The sequence below is a fragment of the Parambassis ranga genome, chromosome 2, assembly GCF_900634625.1.
Source record: "Parambassis ranga chromosome 2, fParRan2.1, whole genome shotgun sequence".
NCBI lineage: Eukaryota > Metazoa > Chordata > Actinopteri > Ambassidae > Parambassis > Parambassis ranga.
The window spans coordinates 5918641-5946048 of record NC_041023.1 but is presented as its reverse complement, the minus strand read 5'-3'; the positions used below and the strand labels follow the sequence as shown (position 1 = coordinate 5946048).

General features: G+C 42.1%; 1 protein-coding gene across 1 annotated transcript in view; it reads left to right on the top strand.

Annotated features, from left to right (window-relative positions):
• The window catches only part of med30 (mediator complex subunit 30), a 29145-nt gene extending 1953 nt beyond the window's left edge, over positions 1-27192 (top strand). Inside the window, exons 3-5 of the mRNA XM_028398315.1 lie at positions 787-945; positions 5328-5435; positions 27082-27192. Coding sequence (XP_028254116.1) covers positions 787-945; positions 5328-5435; positions 27082-27177 — 363 coding nt within the window. The 3' untranslated portion in view covers positions 27178-27192. The remainder of the gene's footprint in view (positions 1-786; positions 946-5327; positions 5436-27081) is intronic.
• Positions 27193-27408: the final 216 nt, after the last annotated feature.

Below are 27408 nucleotides of genomic sequence, written 5' to 3'. Positions count from 1 at the left end.
CAGAGATGGGCTCAACAAGCACGCCTCAGCCTCAGAATGCACAAACAGCATTGTTGTGACTTGTTTTTTCAGATCACAGGCTGCCTTTAATATCATAAAAATTCTTCGTGGAGCTTCCCTTTCCTTTCCTTTCTTTCTGTCTGTCTCTGCTCTGTTTCTCTGTGTGTGTGTCTGACTTTGCTTGCCCCGAAGGCAGACTTGTTTCATGCTATGTAGGATGTTTATAATCAGACAGTGTGGCCCCAGAGGCTTGTCGATCCTCTCAATAAAAACATGTGTTGTTACTCTTTAACACTCATTGTAGTTAAAAGGCAGTAATGCCTCAGAATAAGACAACATTCAAAGTGCAGCAAGTTGAAGTTGTTGATCCTTTGAACTCACTCAGTTTGTTGAGTTTAAATGTGATTTTTTTTCATCATATTGTCAGGACCAGCTGTCATATTGTTGCATGATCAAATGATATCATCACCTTCTGTACTATTAGATGTATGAACGACTGAGGAACTTTGTTAAAGATGCTAGATACTTTTTCAAGTGTTTGTATAATCCAATTTCTCATGTTCTTAAGTAGATAAGATCACGTTTTTCTTAAGTATAAATACAATCACATCATCTGTGCATTAGTGGAAGGTTTCTACCAGTCTCTTACCAGTTAGGGAACAGCAGAGGCTTTGAAGTGCTTTTGGCAGTCAGCGGAGATCAATGGCTGTTGCTTTTTATTAGCACTAACAAAATTCTAGACTTGTTCTTTGCTTAACACAATGTTTCCTCTGTGGTTCCCCTCAGCTGCCTAATGGAGTCACTTACCACCCCAACACCCATCAGGACAGGTTGGGGAAACTCCAGGAGCACCTTCGGATGCTTTCTGTGCTCTTCCGAAAGCTGCGCCTCGTCTACGATAAATGCATCGAAAACTGTGCCGGGCTGGACCCCATACCACCAGAGGTGAGGCACGACAACACTAACTGATTTTTGTCATATTAATTTAAGGGAAAGTACGTGCATGGCTGAAGGTTAAAATCAATATATGGTCCTATTAGGGCAAACAAATGTTGGCTGTTCAAACACAAAGAAGGATCATCATCCCTGTCTATTACATATACAGTGCTTCTCAAATGTTTGTGAACTCTTTTCTGCATTTCTGCATAAATATGACCTAAAACATCAGGGGGTTAACTCACATTAACTGCTTATTTCAGGTTCTTTAACAACATTGTAGTTGGAATAATCTCAAATCAAAATAATCCTAATTTTGACTTGAAAAAAATGTAATTCAGAAAATTCAAAGATTTGAGCATCCTTTTGTTAAAAAAAGAGACTTGTGTGGTTGCGGTTGTTGTTGTCTTGCTGCATGACCCACGTTGTCTGCTTGAGCTCCCAGACCCATATTCACTGGTATAATTTAGAATTCCTAGTTCCATCAATTGCTGGAAAGTCATCCTGGTTTAGGTGCAGCAAAACCATGATACTACCACCACCATGTTTTACAGATGGGATAGGCTCACATACTGAGATGCGGCACCCTGATTCTGTCTCCCAACGTTAGGCTTCTCATTTAAGCTATATTATTCAGGTTCTGTCTCACCTGTCTCTGTGGCCCTGTGGTTTGTCCACGTGAGCTGTAGCAAACAGCAGTGGTATTCTTTACGGCGAGCAGTGACTGATGATGTGAGAGATACCTTCAGCTGCTTAGAGGTCACCTTGGGTACCTTTGTGACCTTGCAGCCTGTTACATGACTTGTTGATAGACCACTCCTAGGCAGAGTATCAGTGAACTTACCTCCATTTGTGCAACATTTTTCTGTCTATGGTTTTTCTATAATTTTTAATAAATAATGATGATAATACATAAATGACTAAGTGTGATATTTCAGTTTATTTTCAGCTCTCCTTTTCTACTTTCAGGACTTGAAAATAAAATAATGTTTTGGGTCATATTTATGCAGAACTTTAGAGTTGCATGAGTTCTACTGTGACACCTACTGCTACAGTTATATTTTACAGCATGTTGTAGTGCTAAAGTTTTAATTTAATATGACTGATTGATACCTTATATTCAAACATCAACCCATGCTTTATCTTCTTGTCAAGATTTTTTTTTTGTGCTTTCAGCTGCTGCCTTATATAGCCCAGCTTTTCACACACAAACTGTCTGCTAAATTAGGGAGCTGTTAGTTTAAAGGAAGTAGGCCATTTTACTGCCACATCTTCACTTCCTCACGCACACACACACACAGTCACAAAGCTGCACACATCTTTACCCTGGGGGACTCTTATCTCACCTACTCCCCCTAGGTCTGTCTTTTCTCTTCTTGCAGCAGATTCATTGGTCGCTTCAGGGGAGTCTCTAGAGTCTCTTTACTGCTGGTTACCGTCACCATCCACCTTCAGGAACAACACTTTAGCTCAGCCTTGCTCCTTCACACATACACACAACTATATATACAGTGCGGTGCAGTGTAGCGTGGCACAAAGGCATGGTGCCACATACACGGACACACACATAGAGGAAGCTGGGTATGCACTGTGCGAGGCACCATGCGGGGCTACAGCCGGGCTATCCGCCACTGTTTGATTGGATTTATGACTGCGACAGTCCCTTCCCAATTTCTACAGATTGGCTTGAAGCTAATCTCTCTCTCCAGACTCCTACAGAGGATAAAGGAGGGTGTGGGAGGAGACCAGTCTTAAATTGGAACAAATTTGTGATGGCTGCCACCGTGTACATTTTCTACATTGAATAATACAGTCGCACTGAAGCGTTTCAAATGATCTATGCACAAACCCTAAATCAAAATCTATGACGGTCTTTCTTTGACATTTTCCTTTGCCGTTATTGAGTCATTACGCCATCTCGGTCTCCCTCCCTCCCTGCTCTTTCCACTTTCTTATTTAAATGTTTATTCATTTTCCCCTTGAGGTTTGAGACCCAGTCCACTGCTGACCAGCCAATAGCTCAGCTCACCACGTTTGTCTGGGGCTGAGGGGTTGTTGATTTTGGCCCCGGTGTCCATGCCATTTATCATCTCGGAGAATTCAGGTGCCTGCCTGACAGCTGCTCACTATTGGCTGCCTGAAACAGGAAGTGGAATCAATGACTTGGGCAGCGTGACCTCATCGCAGCCTAATTAGCAACAGACCCGTTTAATGAACAGCTGGACCAAGTGCACACGTCAGCGCTTTCCTCCCCCATTTTCTGTCCAGCTGTCGGTTGGTTGCAGCTTTTTGCTCCTTCACACACTCTTTTCACTCGTTTTTTCCACCTTTTATCGCCTTTTTGCTCGATATTGGCTCCCGCTCCATTTCCTTTTCTCTCTCAGTCGATCTCTTTGCTTTATTTCACTCTCTTCTACTTTACGTCCCTTCTTCCTTGTCATTACCTGCAGTGAGCGACCATGCTCTTTCACTTCCCTCTCCTTTTACATGCTATTTTCTTATTGTTTTGTGATTCTTGTCTGGTTGTGTCTTTTTTACGGTCCTTTTTCCTTTTCGTCACCGTGAGGCAACTTGGAGAACTTCATTTGCCTATTCCTCTCTGTCAGGCTGGAAACCACATCCATCTTCCTGTGGACGAGGCAGGGGTTATGACTCATACAGGCACATTCACACACATGCCGCACAGCTACACACACACACACACACACACACAATCCACTCTCCATCCATCTTTCCCACCCTACTCAGCACATTTCATTTTTCCCTACACAAGCTGCCAAAATCAGCCCGCTACCTTTAAAATTCAATATGTCATTGGCTCCAGCTTGAAATTATTTAATGAAAAAACTTTCATCTTTTCCTACTTAAAGTTGGAGGCAAGCTCATAGTTTGTCTGGAATAATATCCTGCACATGTCCACTGCTGTCTGTTCTCCCTCCAAGAGTCAGACTGTACAGTTTGGCATGGAGCTCAGCCTGAAAACTGACAGGAGGAACAAATGTTTGAGAGATTTTTATGTCTTTGTGTCACTTTTTTCTTCCCCTCCTCTCTGTGTCTTTGTTATTTATTTGCATTTCTTGAATCATTTCTGCCCTTTTTCTGTTTTTCTTTTCTTTTCTCTCCCTGTCCTCTTCATTTGTTTTCCTCAATCTGACTTTCTCGCAGCCGCCTCTCGTTTCATCTGCTCATACTGTATACATTGCTGTCTAACTTCCTTTGTGTTAGTCTTTATGTTGACCGCCTCGGCACTCGGTGAATCATTGCTTCCAGACGAATCTGGTAAATCATTGTCTCGTGTCTTGCAGGGCCTCGGATGCAGCTGCACAACCTCAAGCCAAAAATGCTCTATTTAGTCATAATATTCTGAAGAACTTTGCACAATTTAGATTAGAATCATGCCAAGTCATTATTGGTCCAAGGTGTGTTTTTTTTTTTAGTCTTTTTTAGGCCTTTTTTATTGGCTTGTAACTTGTTTGGAGACTCTCCTCCTGCCTAATCTGTGTTTGTGATCTTGTCTGGTATGACGGTTTTTGTTTTGGAAAGGAAACTTCTTGTTTCAAAAACGACTGCAGTGTCCTCGCAGCCTTTATTGAAACCCTGTGGTCTACAGGACTATATTTGACTACTTTAACACCATGTGTGCTTTATGCTCTCAAAATTCAATTCTGTGCGCCGGCGCTGCAAAGATTATCTAGCACGACATCAATCACACATCCTCACTATAGGTGCTTTATATCCTCGCTGTGTGTTATATGAGGAACAGTGTGTTCTCTAGACATTCATAGATTACTTGATGTGTGTGACTGCAGCAGCCCTCCTGTTCTCATCACTTGATGCAGCCACTAGGGGGCAGTGTGACGATGTAAAGCAGCAGGCAGTGACCCTGTGGTTCACCGGAATGCTGCCTTCTCGCCTGTCAGGCAGACAAGGTCAAGCACACAGAGCGTTTAAAAATGAATTAATCTCCCACTCGCTTTCTCTCCCACTCTCTCACTGTCCTGTCTCTCTCTTCACTGAAGAGTCAGGCTGTGTTAAGGAGAGCTTACACAGAATGCCCCTTTTCACCACTTCATGGGAACAAGAGTATCAGACAGCACATATCTTATAGCTTAGAGTTCATGTAAATCTGACCTATAACTGGAATCACTGAGATTAAATAAATAAAAATATGTACATAAAATCACAAAGGGAAGAGAGAGTTTTAATCCAGCTGAGTCACAAAAGTAAAGCAGCACGATACTTTCACAGTGTATACTTTACTGTACTACTGTAAGCGATAACACAGTTCAGTTCACTCGAACAAGTCAGCATTTTGGGAGTGATCCTCTTACACTTGTCTTGCTTACAGTAAGTAATATAGCCAGATTTTTTTGTTTTGCTCTCCCTTCCAGCAACTGATACCCTTTGTGGAGGATGACGGCTCCAAACACGAGGACCGCTCAGGCGGGCAGAGCCGCCCCGCCAGTGAAGAGAGGAGAGAAATCCTGGAGGTCAACAAGGTATTGAGTTCTGTTTCTCAATAGCATAACGCTGTCAGGGTTTGATTCCCAGCCAGAGGCAAAAACATGGGGAAGGGAGGGGCAGAAAGAAAGAAAAATAATAAATCCGCTCATTCATGGTTTGAGGTTTTATTGCAATTTATCATCTGTACGATAAGATATAATAATTAGGCATGAAGCAATTAATTTTTCTCATTATCATTAAAATGTTTTAATTGCTGACCTTCTTTTATTTGGTTAACACCATCCAGGTTTGCACAAAACAATTTTAAAGAGGCTACACTTGATAAAGTTTATTGTCTGCTGATAGAGTTTGTGTGTTTGAAGGAGGTCGTGATGCTGCTGGAAAAGGCTGTTAAACACTAATGCGTACCAAAACATTTTCTTTTAGTCGAGCACTTTTAACTACTCTGTCACTTTCTAAGTGATCACAGCAGTGGTTCACCTATTAATCTGTTATCTGCTGACACTGATGCCTACTCTGTTCTGTGTCAGTGGGGGCATCTCTGGTGCTGCCTCAGTCTTTCTGTGTAGCTGCATGGAGGAACAATGAGGTGTGCTCTCCTTGTTGTTGGCTTTCCACAAGCCCAAGGCCTTTGTTTTTGAGGTGCGTCTCACGTTGTTGGCACTAGTTGGATCCCAGAAAGTTATTTCCTCTCACATTTAGAATGTACCTGCTGGTTGGCGGTTAGCTGCTGCTTATTGTGTTGTGGTTTCAAGTGAAAATTCTTGACCTGGATTCTGGTAAACCATGCAAATGCCTGGTACATTTTAAGCACAAATTTTTGATTCTACCATCATGTGAGGGGTATATTTGAACATGTACCTGTCTGTGACTAGGAGATGTTCATATTTGGATGGTTAGAGGATGAGCTGCTGTTAAGGGGTTTGCTGCTCAGTCACCCTGAGGAACAGGAATACTATGTTTTGCAGTTGTTGAACTATGCACTGCAGATGCAGGCTAATTAGCTACAGATGTTTGTGTTGTCAGTTATTCTGTCTCTGGTCGTATTTGTATCATCTGTACTGAATAAATATATTTTAAAATTCAAAGAAAGATGAGATGACCATCTGCTACAAAGAGTTGAGGATAAAACCCGCCTGGTGATGTTTTAAATAATAACACAAAGAGAGAAGAGATGGCTTCTTTTTCTGTCTCTATCTTGTGAGTGAGGTGCTCACTTTTGGAGTGATTTTGAGTGTTGGACATCAAACGCAGCAAAGAGCTTTTTTCAAATTCAGTCGCTGTCAGATATGTTTTTGCTCAGACCAGTTTTTATATCACTCTGTGCAGAGCAGGAAGCTTTTTCTTAAGACTGTTAGATGTGTTAATCATGTCTGAACAACTCTAACACTAACAAATAAAGCATGTGTAGTCCAGAGTGGGGTTAATTTGGTAGCAGCCTGGTGTCATATTAGTGCATAATGGTGCTTTCGTGTGACATTTTTCAAATTAGAGGCTGCAGACACATCAACATATTGCTGCTGCTGCTGCTGACTTCAGTGGCTGTAGCGATTTGGAGCTTTGTTAAGAGCAGCTGTGGACAACAGTTGCTGTAAGAATCACTTATGTGGTCTCAATTACAGACATTAGAACATAATAAACATTCGTTTTTATGCTAATTAGAACATTTCTACTATTTTTGTTTTGCTTTTGTTGACATGAATTTAAATCTATTCTCAGCTACCACTGCTGTATCTTTTGAACGAGCCTAGGTATCAACCTTTCCTCCAACTTGCAGCTCTTCTTTGTATGACAATACTGCACACATGCATAAAAACTTCAAGGTCAGAAAATTACTGAGCAGCTGAAGGGCTGCTTTCTAAAATGTGTTTACGATAAGGTTGAACATTTTTCTGTGAAAATTATTTTCACATTTTTTAAGCAGAAAGAAAGGAAAAAAAACCCACTCCAGGCAGGATAGATGACTTCTTGATTTGAAGAAATAAAATTGGCCCATAGTGCTGCTGAACTAGCCGCTGGGACATGACACAGGCTCTGCTAACACTGACAGACCCTGCCCCTTGATGTTTTGGCATTTGTCGTGATAGATTATTTCTGATTCCAGGATTAGGTTTAATCTCTCTCTGGGAAACGGTCCCATCAAGATGACATTAAAGCGCTGTGTGCAAATATCAGCTTTGGGTCGGTGGAAGCCTCGATCCTGCATAAATTCAGGTGTAGTAAACAGCCAGTAGCTGCACAAAATACCTCCCAGCAGCAGCAGCAGTTTCTATATCTCACCTGTGTACTGTAGTCATGAACATCGGAGCGTGGCAGGAAAACCACATCATGCATTATTTAGGAGGACTTTTTGGTTCTCCTTGCCTGTCATGGATTTTCTTTCGTTTGTGTACAGTATATTCTATGTGAGTGTGTATATATTAAGCGAGTGAGACAATAAGCTTTTGTTCTTTTCATTTTGTGTTTGTCTTCACACATGTCATCAGTGTATGTGTGTATTGGCTGAAACCCATGTCGGCTCCTTCCCTTTGTGTGTGCCTTGTGCTGGGCTGTGTACAGATTGCGCATGCCAAGCCGCCTGTGTGTGCTGCAATGATAATGGTCCAAGGTCAAGAGTGTCAGCAGTAGAGATGGGAATTGGTTATTTTTAAGAGCTCAGCACAGCTCCCCTGGCCGCTTTTAAATGTTAACACTACAGTGAAACATTGCAGTGAACCCTGCACTCAGCCGCACTCAAACAAACGGCTTCTCCTTTTCACACAAAGCTGCCGCACCTGCAGAGAGAACTGTGGTAGATTAATAACAAAGTGCTCACTGCAGTATGGGCTGAAATACAGACATTTGTTTCAGGGCGAGTTTCAGCAGCACATGACAGCACATGAAATACTAGAGCAGAAAGGGAGAGTGATTTCACCCTATTAGAGACCTTTGTATCGCAGTGATAAATAACCTTGTTTGTCATGTGACCTTCCCCCTATGCAATGCATTAGCATGCAAATTGATTTCTGTCAAATGATCCAAGTATATAGTGATTGAGAAGACAACAGAAATACACCGAGGGCAAGCTCTTCCCTCGATCTGCAACTCTAACTACAAGCTTTATTATGAAATATCAGTAATACCAGCGCATTATGTAGTAAAATATAAATACAGCAGAACTTTTTTAAAGACATCATGGAAAGATGCATGAAAAATAAAGGGCACATTGATATTGATTTTCAGGTTTTGACTCTAGTCAATGTTCTCTAAAAAAGTGAGTTGCGGAGTGTTCTTGTAAACAAACACAAGTTTTGTTTACTTTTTTCGTTCTCACTAAGTCACATTGTGAGTAACCTTCAGCCATTACAGGCTTGTTGACTGCACTCACATTGTCCTTTAATGTTTGTGTTGATTTTCTCCAATGATTGAATCTTACATCATTTACATGCAGGTTTATTATCTCCCCCATCCTCCTGCCTGCTGTTTAGTTGAATATGATCTTATCTTCATGCATGTGACTGTGCACCAGAATAATCAAATGTTCTTGCAACATACAGTTGATTATGATTAGCTGCCCTATGAAAATGTATGTTCTGTTTAAGGGAGCAAAGAAATGTTAACACATTTTTACTGGTTTTATTTTGGAAGTATACATTATTTTCCCTTGTACACAGAAAATGATAATATGAAGTTTGAGGCACATCTCCTGAGGAATCCTAGGTCATTCTTCTTTGGTGAATCTCTCAAGCTCCTCCAGATGAGACAGTTTCCTGGCATGGACCCTGGTCTTTAGAAACATCAGGACTTTGTGTAGACCAGTCCGTAACATTTACTTTGCTCTCCCTGACGTAGGTTTTTACTAGAAGAGACGTATGCTTTGGTTCATTAATCATGTAAGAAGAGAAAATGATAACCAAGACATAGTTTGGACAAGATCCAAGTTCTTCATCCATGTTCTTTGTGTTATACGATTTATACTTTCTTACTCCAACTAAAAGCAACATCTCTGTGGCCAAAGAGCTGCAGTTTTCTTTCCAATCTGCATGGATTTCTAAGTCAGTACACTTTATATCTTGATTAGTGTTCATGTCGTTTGCTTAGAAGTGAAAAGTCGAACTTATTAGAAGCACATGTCCAGTCTGGCTCTCAGATTTCCAGTGGTACGCCTCATGTGTTTACAACATATTTAGCTGTGATTTTGCCTGGGCTGCCCAGCTGCACATTAAGGCAGCAGTAAGGACAGCAAGCTTTAGGGAGTTAAAGCGGTTAGTGTGATCAGCAGAGTAGAGATACAGCGGGACAGGGGAAGCAGATGTTTGTGGCCCTGCTACATCTGCTGCAGTCACTGCAGCCAGATTCTACTGGGAGGAGGGTGAGGTGGCCACAGAAAGAGAGGAAAACAAGGGGACAGCTAAACGGCAAAGAGATGTTACGATGAAAAGGTTGAAGGTTTGTTATAGAGGGATGGAATAAAAAAACAGTATTTGAAGAGACAGAAACGGACCGTTGGGGTGGGGAAGATGGATGGATGACCAGACGGATAGCTGTGTTGAGAGAGAGAGAGAGAGAGGGTAGATGTGTGAAGTCGAGGGTAAAGGACGAAGAAAAAACAAAACATGTAGAAAAATACGTAATAAAATACGTAATAAAAGTTAAAAAACAACATCAGTGTGGTGCATTTGCAGTGAATGAAACGGCATACAGCAGTGGCAGAGAATCAGGGCCCTCTTGATGTACAGGAGAGAAGAGACAGGTAAAAGATTGATGAAAGAATGGATTGATAGATGTGTAGACAGCTGTGGATTGTCAGAGCTAAGCCGTTCCAGTTCAGATAGCGCCTTCAAATGGAATAACAGAAAACTGATGAAATTCAGCAGCAGCATTGAAAATAGGATGCCTTCTGTAACAGGATGCTGACAGAGAAGAGAAGATTGATGCATAAGTGAAAAGATAAGTCCAAGCGTGCTGCAAACTCTCCAGCTGATATGTCACACTGGTTTAGCTTCATATTTCTTCCTAGAAATACCAAAAGTATACATATATTTTATAAAAGATGACTTCTATCAAAATTTAAATTCACCTACTGCTATAAATAATGAACAATGATGATGCACCTTCATGGGAAAGGATGATATACAGAGTGATAGGAAGGCAGCATAATAGGATTCTGGATCCACGGCTGGGGCATTTTTGCACGCTGTGTTCTCAGTGAAATAACCTTGGAACACACACTACCCTTGTTACCATTTGACAGAAGTGAAGGATCAGAAACGAGCCATTGAAGTGTGTGCTCTCACAAGAGGGAGTAATGTAAAGTGGTAATTTATGCCCAGCCCGAGATTTTGTCCAATCCCTACCTAATCCTTGTCTGCGCAACAGTTCTGTCCTGGAAGTCCAGCTTCTGCTTTAGACAGCGGAAAAATATTGACAGGGCATCTGGAGCATTACCCCAGGGGATGTGCTGGAGATTCATGTGAGGTTTAAAAGCTTGTTACCAAGTTTTTCACTTATTGAATGCAGAACAAGCAACAACTGCTGCTGATATCCTGAGAGACATGACAGTTTATGCAAATATGACTGAAAACATTCTCGTCTTTCAGCATTAGTATTCTCTTAATAAAAGGAGGCACTGACTGGCATTGCAGTCACTATCACAATAGCAGTTCCTTGGCAGAGTTGTTGCAAGTAACCATCAAACTTGTTGGCTTCCTTGTGGCTGCTGTGTGTTTTTGTTGTCAAGTCTACCTGCATGCGGCACGTGCTACAAATGCATAACGTAGCACCCTCTGCAATAATACATAGATAGATCAGGCCCGACCTCCTAATCCTGGCCATCCTAATCTATTTTTATATACTATACAAAGAAGTAGTCTGGTTTTTACAGATTCAAGCAGAATTTCTAGGATGCACCGAATTTTCGGCCATCCAAAAATGGATTTTCGGTTTTCGGCCGACCCTAAAAACAGGATATTGTGATGATGCAACCAGCACGGGCTTGTCCGGAAGCTCCGGCATGTCTGAGGTGTCTTTTCTTGCTACATTTGAGCAGCTAACTAAAGAGATCAGCTCCTCTGATGCATCTACAGCAGTAATTCCTTTAAACGCAGCACTAGAGCATCTTCTAAGCAAAGAGGTTGAGACGGACCATGGAGTGAAGACATTGAAAAGTACACTCGTAGTCCGTCAGAGATCTACCCGGATTCTCTGCACTTCATTGCGACGGTATTGACCGCATTATAAAGATCATACTTGGATGTGGGAATGAAGCAGCGCGCACGAGAAATGATCCAGGCCGCTTGGGTGCATAGAACCCGCTTGGAGTCAGAGAAGCGCACTGATGTGTTCAGTCAGATCCTGCAGCACTATATGTGTGACTATCAGATTTATTTGGACATTTTTTTAATTTGACAAAATATTTATTTATGCACGGGCCCTATTTAAATAAAATGTACACATAGTGTACACATGAGTGGGGTCAAGCTAAGTTATTTTGTTTTATATTGTTGGAATGTCCTAAATAAATATGTTCATAATTGTAATTACTTTATTCTTTGAAACATTAATATTAAGTTGTGCATTTGCAGTGCCTTGATTTTTGTGAGGTTAGTACACAGTTATAGCCATAAATGCAATGTACTTTTTTTTTTTGGTGTTTCGGCTTTCAGCTTTCGGCCTTGGATTCCTCATTTTCGGTTTCGACCAAGAATTTTCATTTCAGTGCATCCCTTAATGCACAGAATAAACTACCTATAGACACATTTGAATAGACATACAACCAATCAGAGAGGTCATGAGACATAAGCAGAGCAACAACCAGCCTAGCGTGGACATAATACATCCAAAATGGCGTTCAGTGGAGCAGGTAAAGGATTTTTGTCATTTTTGTCTTTAAAAATGTGAAAGTCTGACAGTGTTATTAGCAATTCTGTGAATATGAGTGAGGCAAGCAGCAAATCATCACCACATTTCAGATAAATGCATATGATTGGTGTAATAAGGTTTCTACAGAGTGGAACTAGGGAATCCAGACCAATTTCACTTTCATTGAGAGAATGGGTGAATGGTTGTCCAGGCTAGTTGGGACTCAGGTGAGTGTCTGGTCGCTAGAAAATAGAAACAAGTCTGTCAAAATGTTCTGGTTTTGGTCGTTTAATCATCTGTGAGACAGAAACAATTTCCTCATAACAGATGCCTCAAAAAATTGGACTGTCCGAGACATCTGGATTGTCATGAAATTTATGAGCTCACATCCCAGTTCATTTTCAAGTTTCAAACTGCCCAATCTCTTACCAATCCCAGTAACCTAAAGCGTACTTCCTGTGTCTTTTTATGTGACACCTGAAGCCCACCTCTCCAGCACTCGGTGTGAACAGGTAGTAGATCAGAGTATATGGTGGAGTAGTATTAGCAGAAAGGAGGATGGCTAGAGGAGAGGCAGATAAATGACTCCTCCATGGTAATGTCTGGCTGCTTTATGGGGCGTCCTGGCTGTGAGTGATAGCCTCACTCTCGTTATCTGTCGATTGGGGTAATTGCTGTTTGTCGGAGTCTGGCTGACGGATGGTGATGCAATCTGCCCAGAGTTGGAAAGGGAGGAGGCAGGAGGCATCGCACTCATTACTCTCCACACTGGTCTTTACCAGGAAGCACACAGTGTGACAGTATGTATTTTAATTAAGTTTGAATGTGTTTATTCCCCTGTGGATGTGATTGTGTGCCTCTTTGTCCACATTGGTTGCATGCAGCCATAATATATGGCATGTCATGTCTTTTACACATGTTTAATGTCGTTAATGCAAATTTGAGCGTGTGTATGAAGAGGTGACGTTTGTTTGAGCCAGTCAACACTGTTTGCATAAATGTTTAAGATGCCTTACCCATAATTCATTGGTGCCTAATGGGTTGTGATTGCTCACTCTCTGTGCTGCAGACCTTTGGTGCCGTAGAATGTGATTGTGCATATCAATTCAGGGTCCCCACTCCCCCACATGTTTCTGCTCCAATAAAGAAAATACCAAATTCTGGGGTACCCAAGTGACCACAAATTACAGCCCTACATTACTGGTCACACGCCAGTTAATGAAGCAAAACTAAGAATATGACAAATAAATTAGCTGGCAGGATTTTTCACAGAGTGCTAAATTGGACGGAGCTTTGTGTTTTGAGCAGCTTCCATTTCTGCCAGCTGTCTATAGCAAGTGCCGTCCAAGTCTGTGGGAATCGGCCTCCTTTCTGCCTGCCTGCCTGCCTGCCTGCCTGACTGACTGATTGACTGGCTGGCTGGCTGGCTGGCTGGCTGTCTGGCTGAGTGACTGTGCATTTTGCAGGATGGAGGAAGGATGATTCATAGCGCCTCTCTGGACTACTTGATAATCATTCCATCTGGGGCGTGGGACAGGCTGTCTTGTCACTGGCACATCACTCATCGTTTGTTCTCTTCATACGACCCTCGCTCTGCTCCATTTCTCCATCCTTCTATCTGTCTCGGGGGGCCTTGGAGATGACCCTCCACCCCTTGAGGGAGGGTTGTAATGTCGGACCTGCACGACATGGCAGAACCCCGGCGTTTTTTTTCCTGCTCCACCTGCCCTCCCCCCCAACCTCTTTTCCATGCCCCACCCCTCTGCTGCAGCCTGCCACTGCCACTCGCCTGGCGTTTGATTTAATACCAGCCTAAGTGTGAATAAATTCCTGTCACAGCCCATTAAGGAGGCCTTGGAGAGATCTGGCCTGTTATTAATTCTCCACAGCTCCTCTCTCCTTTCTCTCCCCTCTTTTAGTTACTATCTCTCCCACTTTGCTGCTGCTGTTGCTACTTCTGTCTTTCATGCCCCCCACCCCCACCCTCCTTATCCCCCTCCTCCTCCTCCTCCACCGCCGCCTCCTCTTCCTCCCCCTCTCCCATTGCACACTGGCTTGCTTTTTTAATACCCCGTTAATTACCGTGTCTGTCCTCTTTATTCAAATGAGAAAAGGAGAAATTAAAAGCAAGGGGATGTTTGTAATTTCAAATCGAACAGCCATCCACTGTCTGGCTTTGCTGCTCTCCTTCTCTCCTCTCCAAACCTGTGCGAGCTGGCTGCTGGCTCGGCATGTATAATGAATTCCAGTGGTGCTGGCGGTTAGTTTTATCTGAAGAGCAGGCAGGAAGTCCACTGAGGCCTGATGATAAACAAACGCAACCTTCTAACTGTAATAAGACCAGGAGAGAGGGATGCTGCTTGGTTGGCAGATGTTTTTTTCCATCTCCCTAACGCTTTGCTCTCTGGTTTGGTTCTCTGTCCTTCCTGTCTCCCCCCCCTGCTGAGACTTCTCCGCTCCCTCTCTCGTTCACCCCATACCTTTCTTCCTCTCCTGCCCTGTGTCAGTCCATTCCCATCTTCCACCACTATGTTCAGTGTCCAGAATTAGTAGGCTGTGCACAGCATGTGCCCGTACCTCTGTCTTATTAGCAGCCTCATATGTGGCCCATTAGAGGCTCTTCGTATGCCAAGAGCTTTTTAATTGTTTTGCTAGGGTCAGAGGGGCAGTGTAGCCGCAAAGCTCTTGCGGGGGAGGCATTAGAGCTGTTTTTTTTTTTTGGGTGAGGGGGAGAATACTTGTTTTCCTAGCATTTTGTTGCCTTTAGTGTCAAGTGCAACCCCAATTATTTCTGCTTTGTGTTGCAGGGTTTAAGGGCTGTGTAAGCAATTAGTAGTACAGAGTTTTTTTTTTTTAAACAATCGTCTGACTGTGCTACAGCTTTGAAAACTATTGTATACATAGAAAAAAGATGTGATATTTGGAGAGCCTATTTGTTCAGGCAGCATTGTGCACATACTGCAAAGCTCCTGTAACAAAGTAAGAGGTACATTTAAGGTACGCTTTTATATTTTTCTGCTGCTTTTTGAGACTGCTTTGAAGTTTTCAGACATCAAACAGGTTAGTTTGTGTGAAAGACCAAAGGTTCCAGTAAAGAGAGATGTTTTTAATTTAGTTTTTAAGGCGTCCAGGTCTGGGGCACTTTCAGGTCATCAGGCAATTTAAATGACAAGGAAGGAAAGGTGGCCCTGCGATGGACTGCTGACCTGTCCAGGGTGTACCCCCCCTCTCCAGGCCCCCCGTGACCCTGCACTGCAGGACAAAGCGGGTTAATGGATGATGGATGGATGGAAGGCAAGGTGACTGTCTATATATTGCTGTCGATTTTTATATAGATTTATAGATGTAGCAAATCCTATCCATACAATAGCGAGGCGTACTGATGTTCATTGATCTTCATTGGTTTTCAGCCATTGGCCATATCTTGAGCATAACCTTTCTTCAGAAAATACTGTAGAAAAACATCTCATTGCACATTAACTCTTGTAACTATAGAATGTAGAATGACACCTAGTCTCTGGTGTATAGACAGTATATAGCACTTTATTTGGCATCATTTCACAAAAGCAACACGTCTCATACACCTTTTCACTGCTAATCAGACTAAATTACACGTCACCTCACACATTTGTAAAGAAATTCTATCATTTTTTTCAATGACCTTGTTCCCATTACATGTAGGCACTTACCTGTGTAATGTAGTCTTACTGTCAACCTCTCCCTTTGTGTGTCGAAATTGCAAACATTCAGATGCAAGATCACTATTTTGCATAAGCGCTACACACTACACGATTTTTTAATTTGGCTTTAGTTGGTTTGACAAATCATGTAGTCTGTGATCCCTGATCAGGCGCCGTTGTTAGGTGTATGACCCCCATCTTCATACATAAATCTGCTGAAGACAGTCTGTGTGTCCCCAGCCTTTAGGTCATTTACAGTAGACACTGTATGCTTAATAATGTGCCCGAAATGCCCAAGAATCTAAAGATTTATGTCATTTTGTAAATTATATGTGTATTGAACTGTAGTGTTAATCTGATCGTGTATTAATAAACCTCAAAATAAGAAATATGTCTAGAAGGTAAAACACACATATGTCAGGACTGCAGATATGCAGCACACGGTGCAAAGCAGTCGCTAAAGGCAAGGATACCGGACAAGGTTGATGATATACAGATGTTCAAGGACAGAGTGCAACAGCCTGATGGCCAGAGGGAAGAAGATTTTCTTAGTTTCTTATTAGTGTGAAAGAACACTTTCAGGAGTGCAAACGTTTAGGACAGTTTGACTACAGAATGTTTTTGGGCTTTATGTTTAGCAGAACTGGTGAACACAGTTCCCAGTTCAGATCATGTGGGATTATGATCCAGCGTTCAGCAAAAAATATAGCAGCTAATATTGGAACCATGAAAACAATGAACCACAAACACCTGCACAGCCTCTCTGGAGTGCTGTGTAAGGGATGTGAATGGCCCGATACGTTGCATTTGTTTCCAGATTTAGCTGTAGTCAGAGTTTGTTGTCGAGAGCTGATTGAGGATCTGCGCTGTGACTGCCAAAGGGCATGTTACATCACCTGAAAGGCTGCTCTGTTTTGCTTTGCTTCAAACCCTGTCATCACTTTCCATTCTACTTTTTTTTATTAAGCAAAGGGAAAGCTGCTTGCTCAGGTGCTGGCAGAAATGTTTACATTTGAACTTGAGAAGTCGCTTTGTGTAAATGTGAAGGGTCTATTAAGACTTTTGATGAGGGTGAAGCACTGGTAACAGGCTCGTTCTCCTTTTAACCTCAGCTCTTCCCTGCGCTCAACAAAACACAATCCTGCGAGCGGATTGGAGGCTTTAAATTGGAATTACTTCTCTTTATCTTTCTAGAAATCTGCCTGCCTGGCTCTTTCCCTCTCCCCCTCCCAATGCTGCCTTCACTCTTGAAAACGATAGAGGTAATTAGAACCAATATAACTTCAATGGAGACAAGCCTGCAGGAGAGCTGATCTTAAGTGTGTGTGAGTGATTGTACCAATTTAACACATCACTGAGTCACAAGACGTTTCTTCTTCGTCTGAAGAACTGCTGTTGACACCTAAAAAACATTCAAATCAAAGTTTTTTTCAGCCTCATAGGAGCTCTCCACTACCCATTAAAAAAGTCTTGAAGTACCTTGTTTACTCAGAGAGTAAGAGGAGGTGTTCAGCTCGGCCTCAGATGAGCTCCTGACAGACATCTGAGAGAGATGAAAGAAGGACGCCCCTGTCTGCTCTGTGATTGAGGCGGCAGGATATCACTCTGGAAATGCTGGCTTCAAGCCCTCAGTGCTCACGTGTGTGTGTATGTGTTTGTGTGTGTGTTCACACACATTTACATTCAGCTAACAGAACACATAAACAACAAGTAAACATGGTGCTGCTCAGCCTTCAGCTAACTGCAGTTACTTCCACACTGAACTCCACTCTCCTCTTCAGCCCCTGCCATAAGCGAGCTAGTTAGTGGCACAGATGTCAGAAAGAAAGGACCTAATTACCAGAGGGAGCAGGAAGCTTCACCTGCGTGTCACACTCACTGGTGAAACCTGAGGCTGGGATTATTGATCATACTGCTATAACAGTACCTTTGGTTATTGTAACCACTGCAAACTAAACCCATGGTTTGGCTACATTTTAGGATTTTTGTGGGAATTTATAAGACAATAAACAACAAACCTGGTAGTAGCTGGGTATCTTGCTGTCCATCATATCATCTGTTTCATAATTTTTGCAGTGTTTTCTTCCCCACAGTGGACCTGTAGCTTCACATGCCATTCCACATGTTGTTATGTTAGCTTTTCCACCTCCGTCTTCTGTGTTATATTGAAGCTCTGGTCAGTTCTGGTGAACTTAGAATACAAACTAAACAAGTGGCAACACTTTTATCGGAAATTTGGAACTGACCTGCTGCTCAAGTATCAGCTCTTATGACATACTTAAAAGGTAAATGTCTCATAAACAAATCTCTCTCTGTATCTATTGTGTGTCATGAAATTTAATCTATTTTAAATTATTAACATTTAGTTTTCTCTTCTCATCAGTTGTGTTTTATTTATAATATCCTTAAAGATTTTCTTTTTGTATATTTCAGTTTTGCATAATCTTTTTTGGTAGTGTTTATTGTTTGTCTGTATTGACTCAGTATACTCGGTGATCAAATAATAACGCCGAATTAGCAAGGTCGCTGCAAAATCTTGGCATCATGTTTAAAAATAAATCATGTACTGCTATTTTCCTGTACAGTAATTGTTGGTACTGTTTACCTGTGAGTCACTGCTTCTGCATTCTTCCAGGATGTTGGGGGATGTTGCCAGTGCAGTCAATATATTTTTAAACCCACAGGGTTGTGATTTGAATTTCAATTTCCTTATCAGTTTGCTGTCCTGCTGTAGCTAATCTGCTGCTGTGTACAGATTAACCCCCAGCTCACATGAACTAAGTATGAACTTAGGCATGTACTCAGCTTATCGCATGTTTGCAAAAAAAAATTAATAAAATAGTAATTATGTGACTTTTACAGTGAAATGGATTCCATCTTAGTTTAACGTGTCACTTAGCCCCTTGCCCTTTAAACATATCTTTGTGCATTAGATTTTTGCTCTGCTGTGCAGTTTTGCTGATGGCTACACTGCGTGCATGGCTGCCCATCACTGGTTTTAAAGCAACAATGGTCCAACCTTCCTGGTCCTCATTTATTATCACTGGGAACCAAATCACAGAGGAAAGCCCAATCAATGGGGCTACCTGGCAGAGACTCAAGTGCTTAGGAGAGAGCGAGGGGGCGACTAGCCTCAGATACTAAATCGATTGCAACCATTCTGCAACAGTCGGCTGACACTGCAGGCTTTCCACCTCAGTGCCGAGGATGTATTGAAAAGAGCCCAGTTGGTAGGGGTATGCAAGGATGACAACATGGCTATTGTATTTCTGCCACTGCTGGAAGAGAAGGCTTTTATCTGCCTTCAAAATCCCTTTAAAGGGCCTCATTCCCCTGGGATAGCCCACACCAAACACAGAACACACTGGCACTTAAACCTTCCTATTGAGAGAGAAAAAAGCCATAAAGTTTATAAAGTCAATTAGGGCTTTTTTAACTGATGTCAGGCAAATTAAAGCTGCCTGGCCCAGCTCCCTGTGGATATACTGTCAGATGGTAAACCAGGGTCCATTTAGCGTCGCAGGGTTCCCCAGGCAGGGCAGAGAGCAGTAAGCGGCTTACTCACCCCCAGCTCACTCCTGCTTTTTACAAGTTTCCTCAGAGTGCCAGTTTGTTTTTCTCTTCCAGTGACATTTCACTTTGGTGAAACATGTTTATCATGCATGCACTCACATTATCAAGCACAGTCTGGGAGCATTCATTATTAAATAGTTCAATGAAAATCATATACATTAATCAATGCAGATGAATTCACTGCAGCAGACTTTTTAAAGCACAATGAGTTGTTTAATTTCCTGCCCTGTTGGCCGCATGTGTTCAGTATGGCAATTCAAACAGTGATTGATAAATTTGTAGCCTAAAGTAGAAATTTAAATATTTCAGTGATTACACTCAGATTCAGCGCAGTCCATGACAACATTTAGACTCCTTTCAGGCCACAGGTTTATGTGTCTGGTTGATTTAAGATATTCTCATTGTTTTACGGTAAAGTTTTGTCTGTCCCTGCGGGGGTGCATCATGAATACACTGCCAACTTTCTGGAGTAGTCCTTAGGAGTAGGAGGTGCACTCACTGCAAAGTTATACAGATTCTGGGGCTAATTTTAAACAAAATTGTCCTTTGAATCTTTTTTTAATCACTAGGAGGATCCTCAGATGCACAAATAAGTTATTATTTGCTCAGAAAGAGCATGTATATGTTATGTATATGTATATGTTATAGTCCTATAAATCTGATAATGTATCCTGTTGTTGAGTAACTTGTGTTAAAACACAATGAATTTTAACCTACATATATATGACATTAAATCACACAGTTTTTAATAATTATTTTGCTTGTAGTTCGGTCACAGGATCCAACAACATCAACATAATGACTACATGAGCAGAGATTATAGTACTCTATTAAAAAATTGAGTCTGCCAGCTTTTACTGTAGCCACACTCGATGCTAAAACTGTTGGCCCCTTGAGTTTGGTTTGTCCTAATTCTTCCTCCTAAATAGGGAGTTACATTTCCTTGAGGACATTTGTCATTTCTGAATAATTTAGGGAATCGCTGGTTTCTGGAAAGAAACACCTTTCTGCATACTGTAGCTGAGCCTCCTCTGTGAGTTTTTGTGGTAATAAAAGAGATTTTAATTAAGTTTGTGAAGAGACAGTTGATCTTTCTGTCTGAGGACAGCCGAGGGTTTTGCTCTATTGTTCCTGAACCATGTGGAAACGACAAAAGCAGTTTGTGTCCGTGGTGATGTGGGACTGGATGTGTGTGTGGATGCTGATAGCTGTGAATGGAGGTTCATGTGTGACTAGAAGCAGTCATGAGTTCACATTGAACTTTGCATTTTGCATTTCAACTATTGCGCCGAGCTTTTTAGAAAACTTTTGAAAAATGTAGCCATACTTGTGACAGCGTTTGACTCACCATTGCCTCATGCCAAGCAGCAGGGTGACATGGTCTTGCTTTCTTTGCCTCCTTCCCTCTTCTCACCCACTGCCTCACCTTCCTCCTCCTCTTCTCTCAGTGATTCACTTCTCTCATCCACCTCCTTCTTTTCCTCCTTGTCTTATCCATCTCATCACTCCATTCCATTATCATCTTCTCTTCCTCTGCCCCGTCGTCTCTGTCCAATTCTATCTCTACTCCTCTGCCTCACCTCTGTCCCCCTCTTCTTCATCCTTGTCCCTCTCCTCTCCTCTCCTCTCCTCTCCTCTCCTCTCCTCTCCTCTCCTCTCCTCTCCTCTCCTCTCCTCTCCTCTCCTCTCCTCTCCCTAATCCCTTCTCCTCACTCACAGACACTTACACTTGTAATTCCCAGCCAGATCCGTCGGAGTCAAAGCTGCGATTTGAGTCGCCAGCGACAGGGCGGATTAGCAGAGGAATCCTGAGTGAAGGCACGTTCTCGCTCCACTTGCTATATTCTCCCCCTCCCTCCTCTTCAGTGTGTGTGTGTGAATATTTGAATCTAATTCGTTTCTTCTCTGCCATTATCTCAAAGCTCCTCATCAAAAAGCAACACTGGGGTGCTTGGGTGGCGTGCTGTTCATGTTTTAGATAAAACGGGTTAAATAGCTAAAAAGGAGATGAATACTTCATCTTGTTCATATAGTAATATAATTACAAGATTAGCGTGATTTTTCTATAATGTGTAATGGATCAAAACCCCTCCTCAATCAGCGTTAACATGCAGTTAATGCAGTGGAATTATTTAATATAGGGATGGCAATTATCAATCTTGATAAAGCTAGAGATGCACTTTTTTTATCCCAAGTGTTCACATATTTTTGTGGAGCAATTTTGCAGAAATCAAAGATGCAAATGCATTAATATATTTGTGGCTAATGGATTTCAGGTCAGGGAATGTCTTTTGGTGGCCCGAGCCACAATCTGTCTTGACATGACAGCAAGTTAGAGCTTCTCTTGTGGCATAGTTTAAGAGGAGCTGAATTTTAATGCAGCGATTTCGATGAAAAATTCAGCTTTTTTTCCCCCTTTTACTTCTGTCTTCCACCCTTCTGTCGAGGACAGCCTCCTTTGATCTGATTTGGACGAGTAGTGGAGAAAGGGAGCGGGATGAAGGAAATCAGAAAAAAAAGCAGAAAGGAAGAAAGGAAAAAAGGAAGAGGAGAGGGTTGGAAAACACAGAGGAACAGCCCTTCATCCATGTCATTTAAACAAACTGTCATCTGGCTACAAAGAGCTCTCCGTCCATTTTTCAGTCGTTCTTTCTTCAAAAATGCTTCAGATAATGACGGAGCCTCAGCCTTTAATTAAACAGCTAATTATTTCTCAGATGCACTCAGCCCACCTCTGTTTAAACTATAGCTGTTTTATCTCTGAGATCCAGTCTGATAAGGTAGTTTTAAAGATGGCAGATCAGTCAAGATAAAAGTCGCAGATACTAATGAGTAGTCCTGTAATGGATCTGTGATTCAGAGGATGTATAGGAGCAAAGGCACAAGTGTGACTTTAACAGTGCCAGTTCTATATGAGAGTATAACATCATACACATGTAGAGCCCAGCTGATGCCTTGCTGTGCATTCTTTGTGATGATGGCAATTGCAACACAGAAACATATTGACAAAAATTGGCAAATTTCTGGATTTTTTTCCAACGTTTTTCAAACGTAAATCTAATGGTTTTGTCCGTCTGAAAATCGTTGCAAAAAATCATCTGTGACTGTGGTAAAGTCAGAGGTAAATTGCAGCAAAGGAAGGTACTCTGACATGTCAGTCATGCTTAGCTGAAGCCACAGGGACAGGAACCGGATTTCTTTTTCACTCCCACTGCTGCCAAAATGCTTAATCTCTTGAGATGACAGGTTCCAATAAACAACTCCTCCATGTGACTTGTTTACAAGGTCTGGTGTGCTGTAAGAAAAAAAAAACTGGTCTCATCCCTGACTTGTCCTCTGTCCAGATGTTCTGTAAGTGCACCTGAGAGCTTCCTGCACATACACATTAGGTACACACACTTACTCACCGGCTTACTCAGTTGAATACACAGACTAGAGATGCAGTGATCTGACTTTATCCTCTCTATAAAAATCCTATTTATTTGGCACATACTGAGCGCTGATCCAATACCAGTGCTCTTTTTCCAAATTTATAATCTCTCTGCCAGTCCCCTGTGTGTAAGGCGACATGATGGGTACACGGCTTGAGCTGTAGGGTTATTGTGCTCAAATACTGAACTTGCAAACAGCACTGAGCTGATGTGATAAACTGAGCTGCAGTGGCTTGTTTGTCCACACAGCAGATAAAGTGAAAGACATCACTGTTTGGTAATGGTAAATGTGTGTTTAGGCTGTAGGACGTCGGGGCTGGCTCGAGGCGGTGTTTCTGCATGGTTTTGTATTCATCTCCTTTACTGCTGGCAGTTAAAGGCGTGTTTGTGGTTCAGTGAGGACAGCGAGACGCTGATGTGAATAGTTGAAGTTTATTTGTGATAAATCGACACGCACTTTGTCCAATCACCTACCAAATCATCCAGATGGTCTCCAAGCTTCAGTAATGTTTGCTCATTTTAGCCAAGTGCACTCAAAAGTTCTGCAACACACTTCTTAAGTGCAGCTAGGCCTTTCTTCTCATACACACACACACACACCTACAAGTCAACACAAGCACATAAACACTCCTGCATGAGCTCACATACACACATTCTCTCTCTCTCGGCATCTCCTCGGTGCGTGTCAATCACCGCTCCCTTTCCATCTTGGGTGACTTTGCTTTTTCCACTCTCTCCTCTTCCAATCTCCCATCCTCTGCCAGCATTTCCAGGTTATGTGGAGCAGGTTAGGCAGTCTGCCAGTCTGCAGGAGGCCTTCAGAGACAGGAGCTCAGACAGCGGCTTCTTGTTTACTTTCATGAGTTGTTGACTGGCCACCCTGCCGCGGCCTGATGCGGTGTCGGTGCATGTCAGGAGAGGCCTACTGTGGATCGAAAAAAGGCATCAAAACATGATTGTGGAGGTGTTTTTTTGTGTGTGTAGGTGTGTGTGAGTGTAAAAGCTACACAATTTAGAGCTCCACTGCTTTGTTCCCTGCAGTGCAGCCTTTTTCCAAATATCATATTATAGGTGTGAAGGATTAGAGTTACGCTAATTATGAGGTTATGAATGGAATTATATCTCCCTGAGGTAGCAGAATCATTTGTGTGATAATAGCTGTGTTGTTATTTATATATATCAAGATACAGCTTTTATAATGAATGTGCTGTAAGGGCTTTGCTGCCACCATAGTTTGAGTTCCACTGTGAAAAATGTGCGATTTTACGTCAGGCTTCAAAGAAAGTACATTTTTTTTGTGGAAGAATCTTTATTCAGAAGTTAAAAAAAGAAGTTATCTTTGAAACTGGAGCTGCCTGTTCTACATGGACGAGCCAGGATGAAAACTTTATTTAAAGAGCAAGTGGTTTATTCTTAGTTTACAATGCATTGACTGAAATCACAAAGATTCAGGGCATCATCTCATTAATACAGTGGTAAATGACAGAGTTATTAAAAGACTGGCTTGTCAAAGTAATGAGGCATAGCCCATGTAACACACATTAACCGCCATCCACACACACACACACGAACAATCTCAGAATCAAAGTCGAGGAGATAGAAAGGGGGAAAAGAAAAGGATGAGAGAGCTTGAGAGGCATTTAGAGCCCCCTAGAGAGGCAGGGAGAGACTAGAAGGCTTCCAAATTTTCCACTCTGGAATATCTTCAAGGACAATCAGCTAAACAGTTGATATTAAGAGAGCTGTGTGAAATCGATTGCTCAAGGTGTTATCTGCGCTGCAAAAATGGCTGGTAATTAGTCATGGCTAAAGGAGTGTTACCGAGAGAGTGAGATGGATTTAATCTTAATAGATTTCACTGCACTGCAGATACAGTAGCTCCTGAGTGGAGGAGCTCTCTCTCTCTCTCTCTCTCTTTCTTTCTTTCTTTCTCGCTCACTCACTCTCTGGCTATCTATCAGAATAAAAGCAGCTGAGCAAGTCGCTGTGATGCACTGCTGTTGCAAAATTTCCCCCCGAACCTTCAAAAGTAGATGTTTTGTCCAAGTTATTTTTTTTCAAAGGAGGCACACGTTTGGCAGCTGCCCTTACTTTTATTCTTCCCACTTTCTGGCAGCAGCAGCAGCAGCAGCAGCTCAGGAGTCATTATTTGTTTATGTATAACGCTTGGGCAAAGAGGTATTTCAGGCTGTGGCAGCTGTTGACTTAGAGATCTTGGTACCACATTCAGAGGCAATCAGCGGACAAAGCCCTGAGTGACTGACTGGGTGATTGGGCTGTTTGCTCCTCTCTGATGTACCTGTACCCTCCAGAAGAAGGCCAGATGTGTGTGTTAGTTTAGCGATTAGCGTGGGCGAGGATTGATGAAGTCAACTCAAGTAGTCAGTATCTTGGAGAGATGTCAACAGGCAGGTGGGAAGGCTACGGCTGTAGGAGGAATACCCGGAGCTAAATGAGGCTTTTTAAAAACTTTTCCTCCTCCTACAGAACCCTGAATTTACCAGTAAAGGAAAAAGTAGGCATGACTCCAGATCAGTCTCATGCTATTTGAGTTTATCTCTCCTTGAGTACTTTGGCAGCTTTTTCATCTGGCATCCCCGTCAACCTGAGATACGCATTCTAATTTATGCTAATTGCTGCTGCATTTCTTATTTTGGAGATATACAACAAAATGCCATTTGCTAAAAATCACTGGAGCTCAACCCGAAGGGCTCTGCCATCATCACGCTGTACTCTCTTGGTGGATCCATCATATGATGGTCATATGATGTCAGAAAAGGCCTTTCATACGGTGGCTGAGAAGGGCCACGCAATGCAGAACCCACAAACTATGCACTTCGCAATGTCATGTCTAATGTTGGCCTACTGTTAAGCTAACTTCATAGCAACGATAGCATTCGCTAACATAAGTATGGAAAGACAGTACTTCATGCTCACACCAGTTACTTTAATGTCTTCCATTGTGACTAACTTTGGTTGTCAGGCTTTTGAATGAATTAGTGTTGCAGCTCTGTGCCTTTGTGTTGTGGGCTTTGAATTTGTTTGAGTAGTTTTGCATTTTAGGGCTGCAACAAACGAGTATTTGATTATTCGAGTAATCAGATCATGCGTAAATGTCATAGTTTTCCCATAAATATGGGAAAACTTCGCTAGTGGGTGCCTGCTTTGGACCACTGCTTTGTCATTGCTTCAGGCCCAGGGCCTCTTGCGCTTATCATCCCGCTGCGCCACGAGCCAGAGAACCATTCTTGATGACGTCACTAATGAGTCATCGAATACTAAATTAGTTGTCGATGCATTTTGCCCTCGAATATTACTTGAGTACTCGAATAATCGATGCAACCCTTTTGCATTTGCATTGTCCTTCTTAGCCACCGTACTTTACAGTTTAAGGAAACCCAACACAGCACAGTGGTTTTATTTAGTTTGAAAATGATTCAAATATTGTAGATGTAAAATGTATATTTATATTACCATGTGAGACTACAGAAGCAGACTGAACCAGAAAAATACTTTTAAAATAGTAAGTTAAATGAGATCAGTGGCCATGACCCTGCAGGGCTAGCTGCAGTGCCCTTTGTTAATCCGGATGAAGGAACGTGCCACTCATTGCCACTCATTGCTGCTGTGTGTGACTCACTTTTTAGTCATTTTTTGTAGTAACAGTGGAGCTCTGTTCAATGCTCAAAGAAATATGCTCTGTGATCACCAGCCTTTTCCTTCAAGGCGTCTCTAAACCACACCCAAGCTCGGCAGTGACTCTGATACCAACCCAAGTACATACAGCCTCAGTTTCAAGTCAGTGCCAATCACTTTCCAGCAGTGATGTCACAATAAAAAAAATCTGTTTTTAATTATGATTATTTAAACTTATTGTTTGATTTCAGAATAATTGAATCATATGTTTGAGGAAAGGGAACAGAATCCACTTGGCAAGCCCCTCATGTTTATTTTCTCATGGCAGCTCAGTGATTGAGAACATGATCACATCTGGAATCTGTTTTTTCACTCACATAGTTAAGTAAATTATATTTTATGAGGATTTACAGTGTTTAGAAAGTGTGAATGTTATGCTGTGATGCTAGAATGATGTGCTGCTGTTATTAATAAGCAATCTCAGACTTTTTTCTCCTCTTTGTGTGTTTTATTTCCCGCAGAAGCTCAAGCAGAAGAACCAGCAGCTGAAGCAGATCATGGACCAACTCCGCAACCTTATCTGGGAAATCAACTCCATGCTGGCTGTCAGGAGCTGAGCCACACACACGCATACAAACACACATCCACACACATTTCTACTACAAGTAATGGACAGAAAAAAAGAGGCAGGGTTGTTGAATGGACGTGTGACTACAGGGTACTACAGACTGGCTCAGGCTGCACTTTACAGAAGAAGCGGGGACTTTAGCAATATTAACCCACTTTTAGAAGAAGACGTGAAACAACAGCAGGAAAAGCAGAGGAGACAAATGAAGATAAAGGGCTGT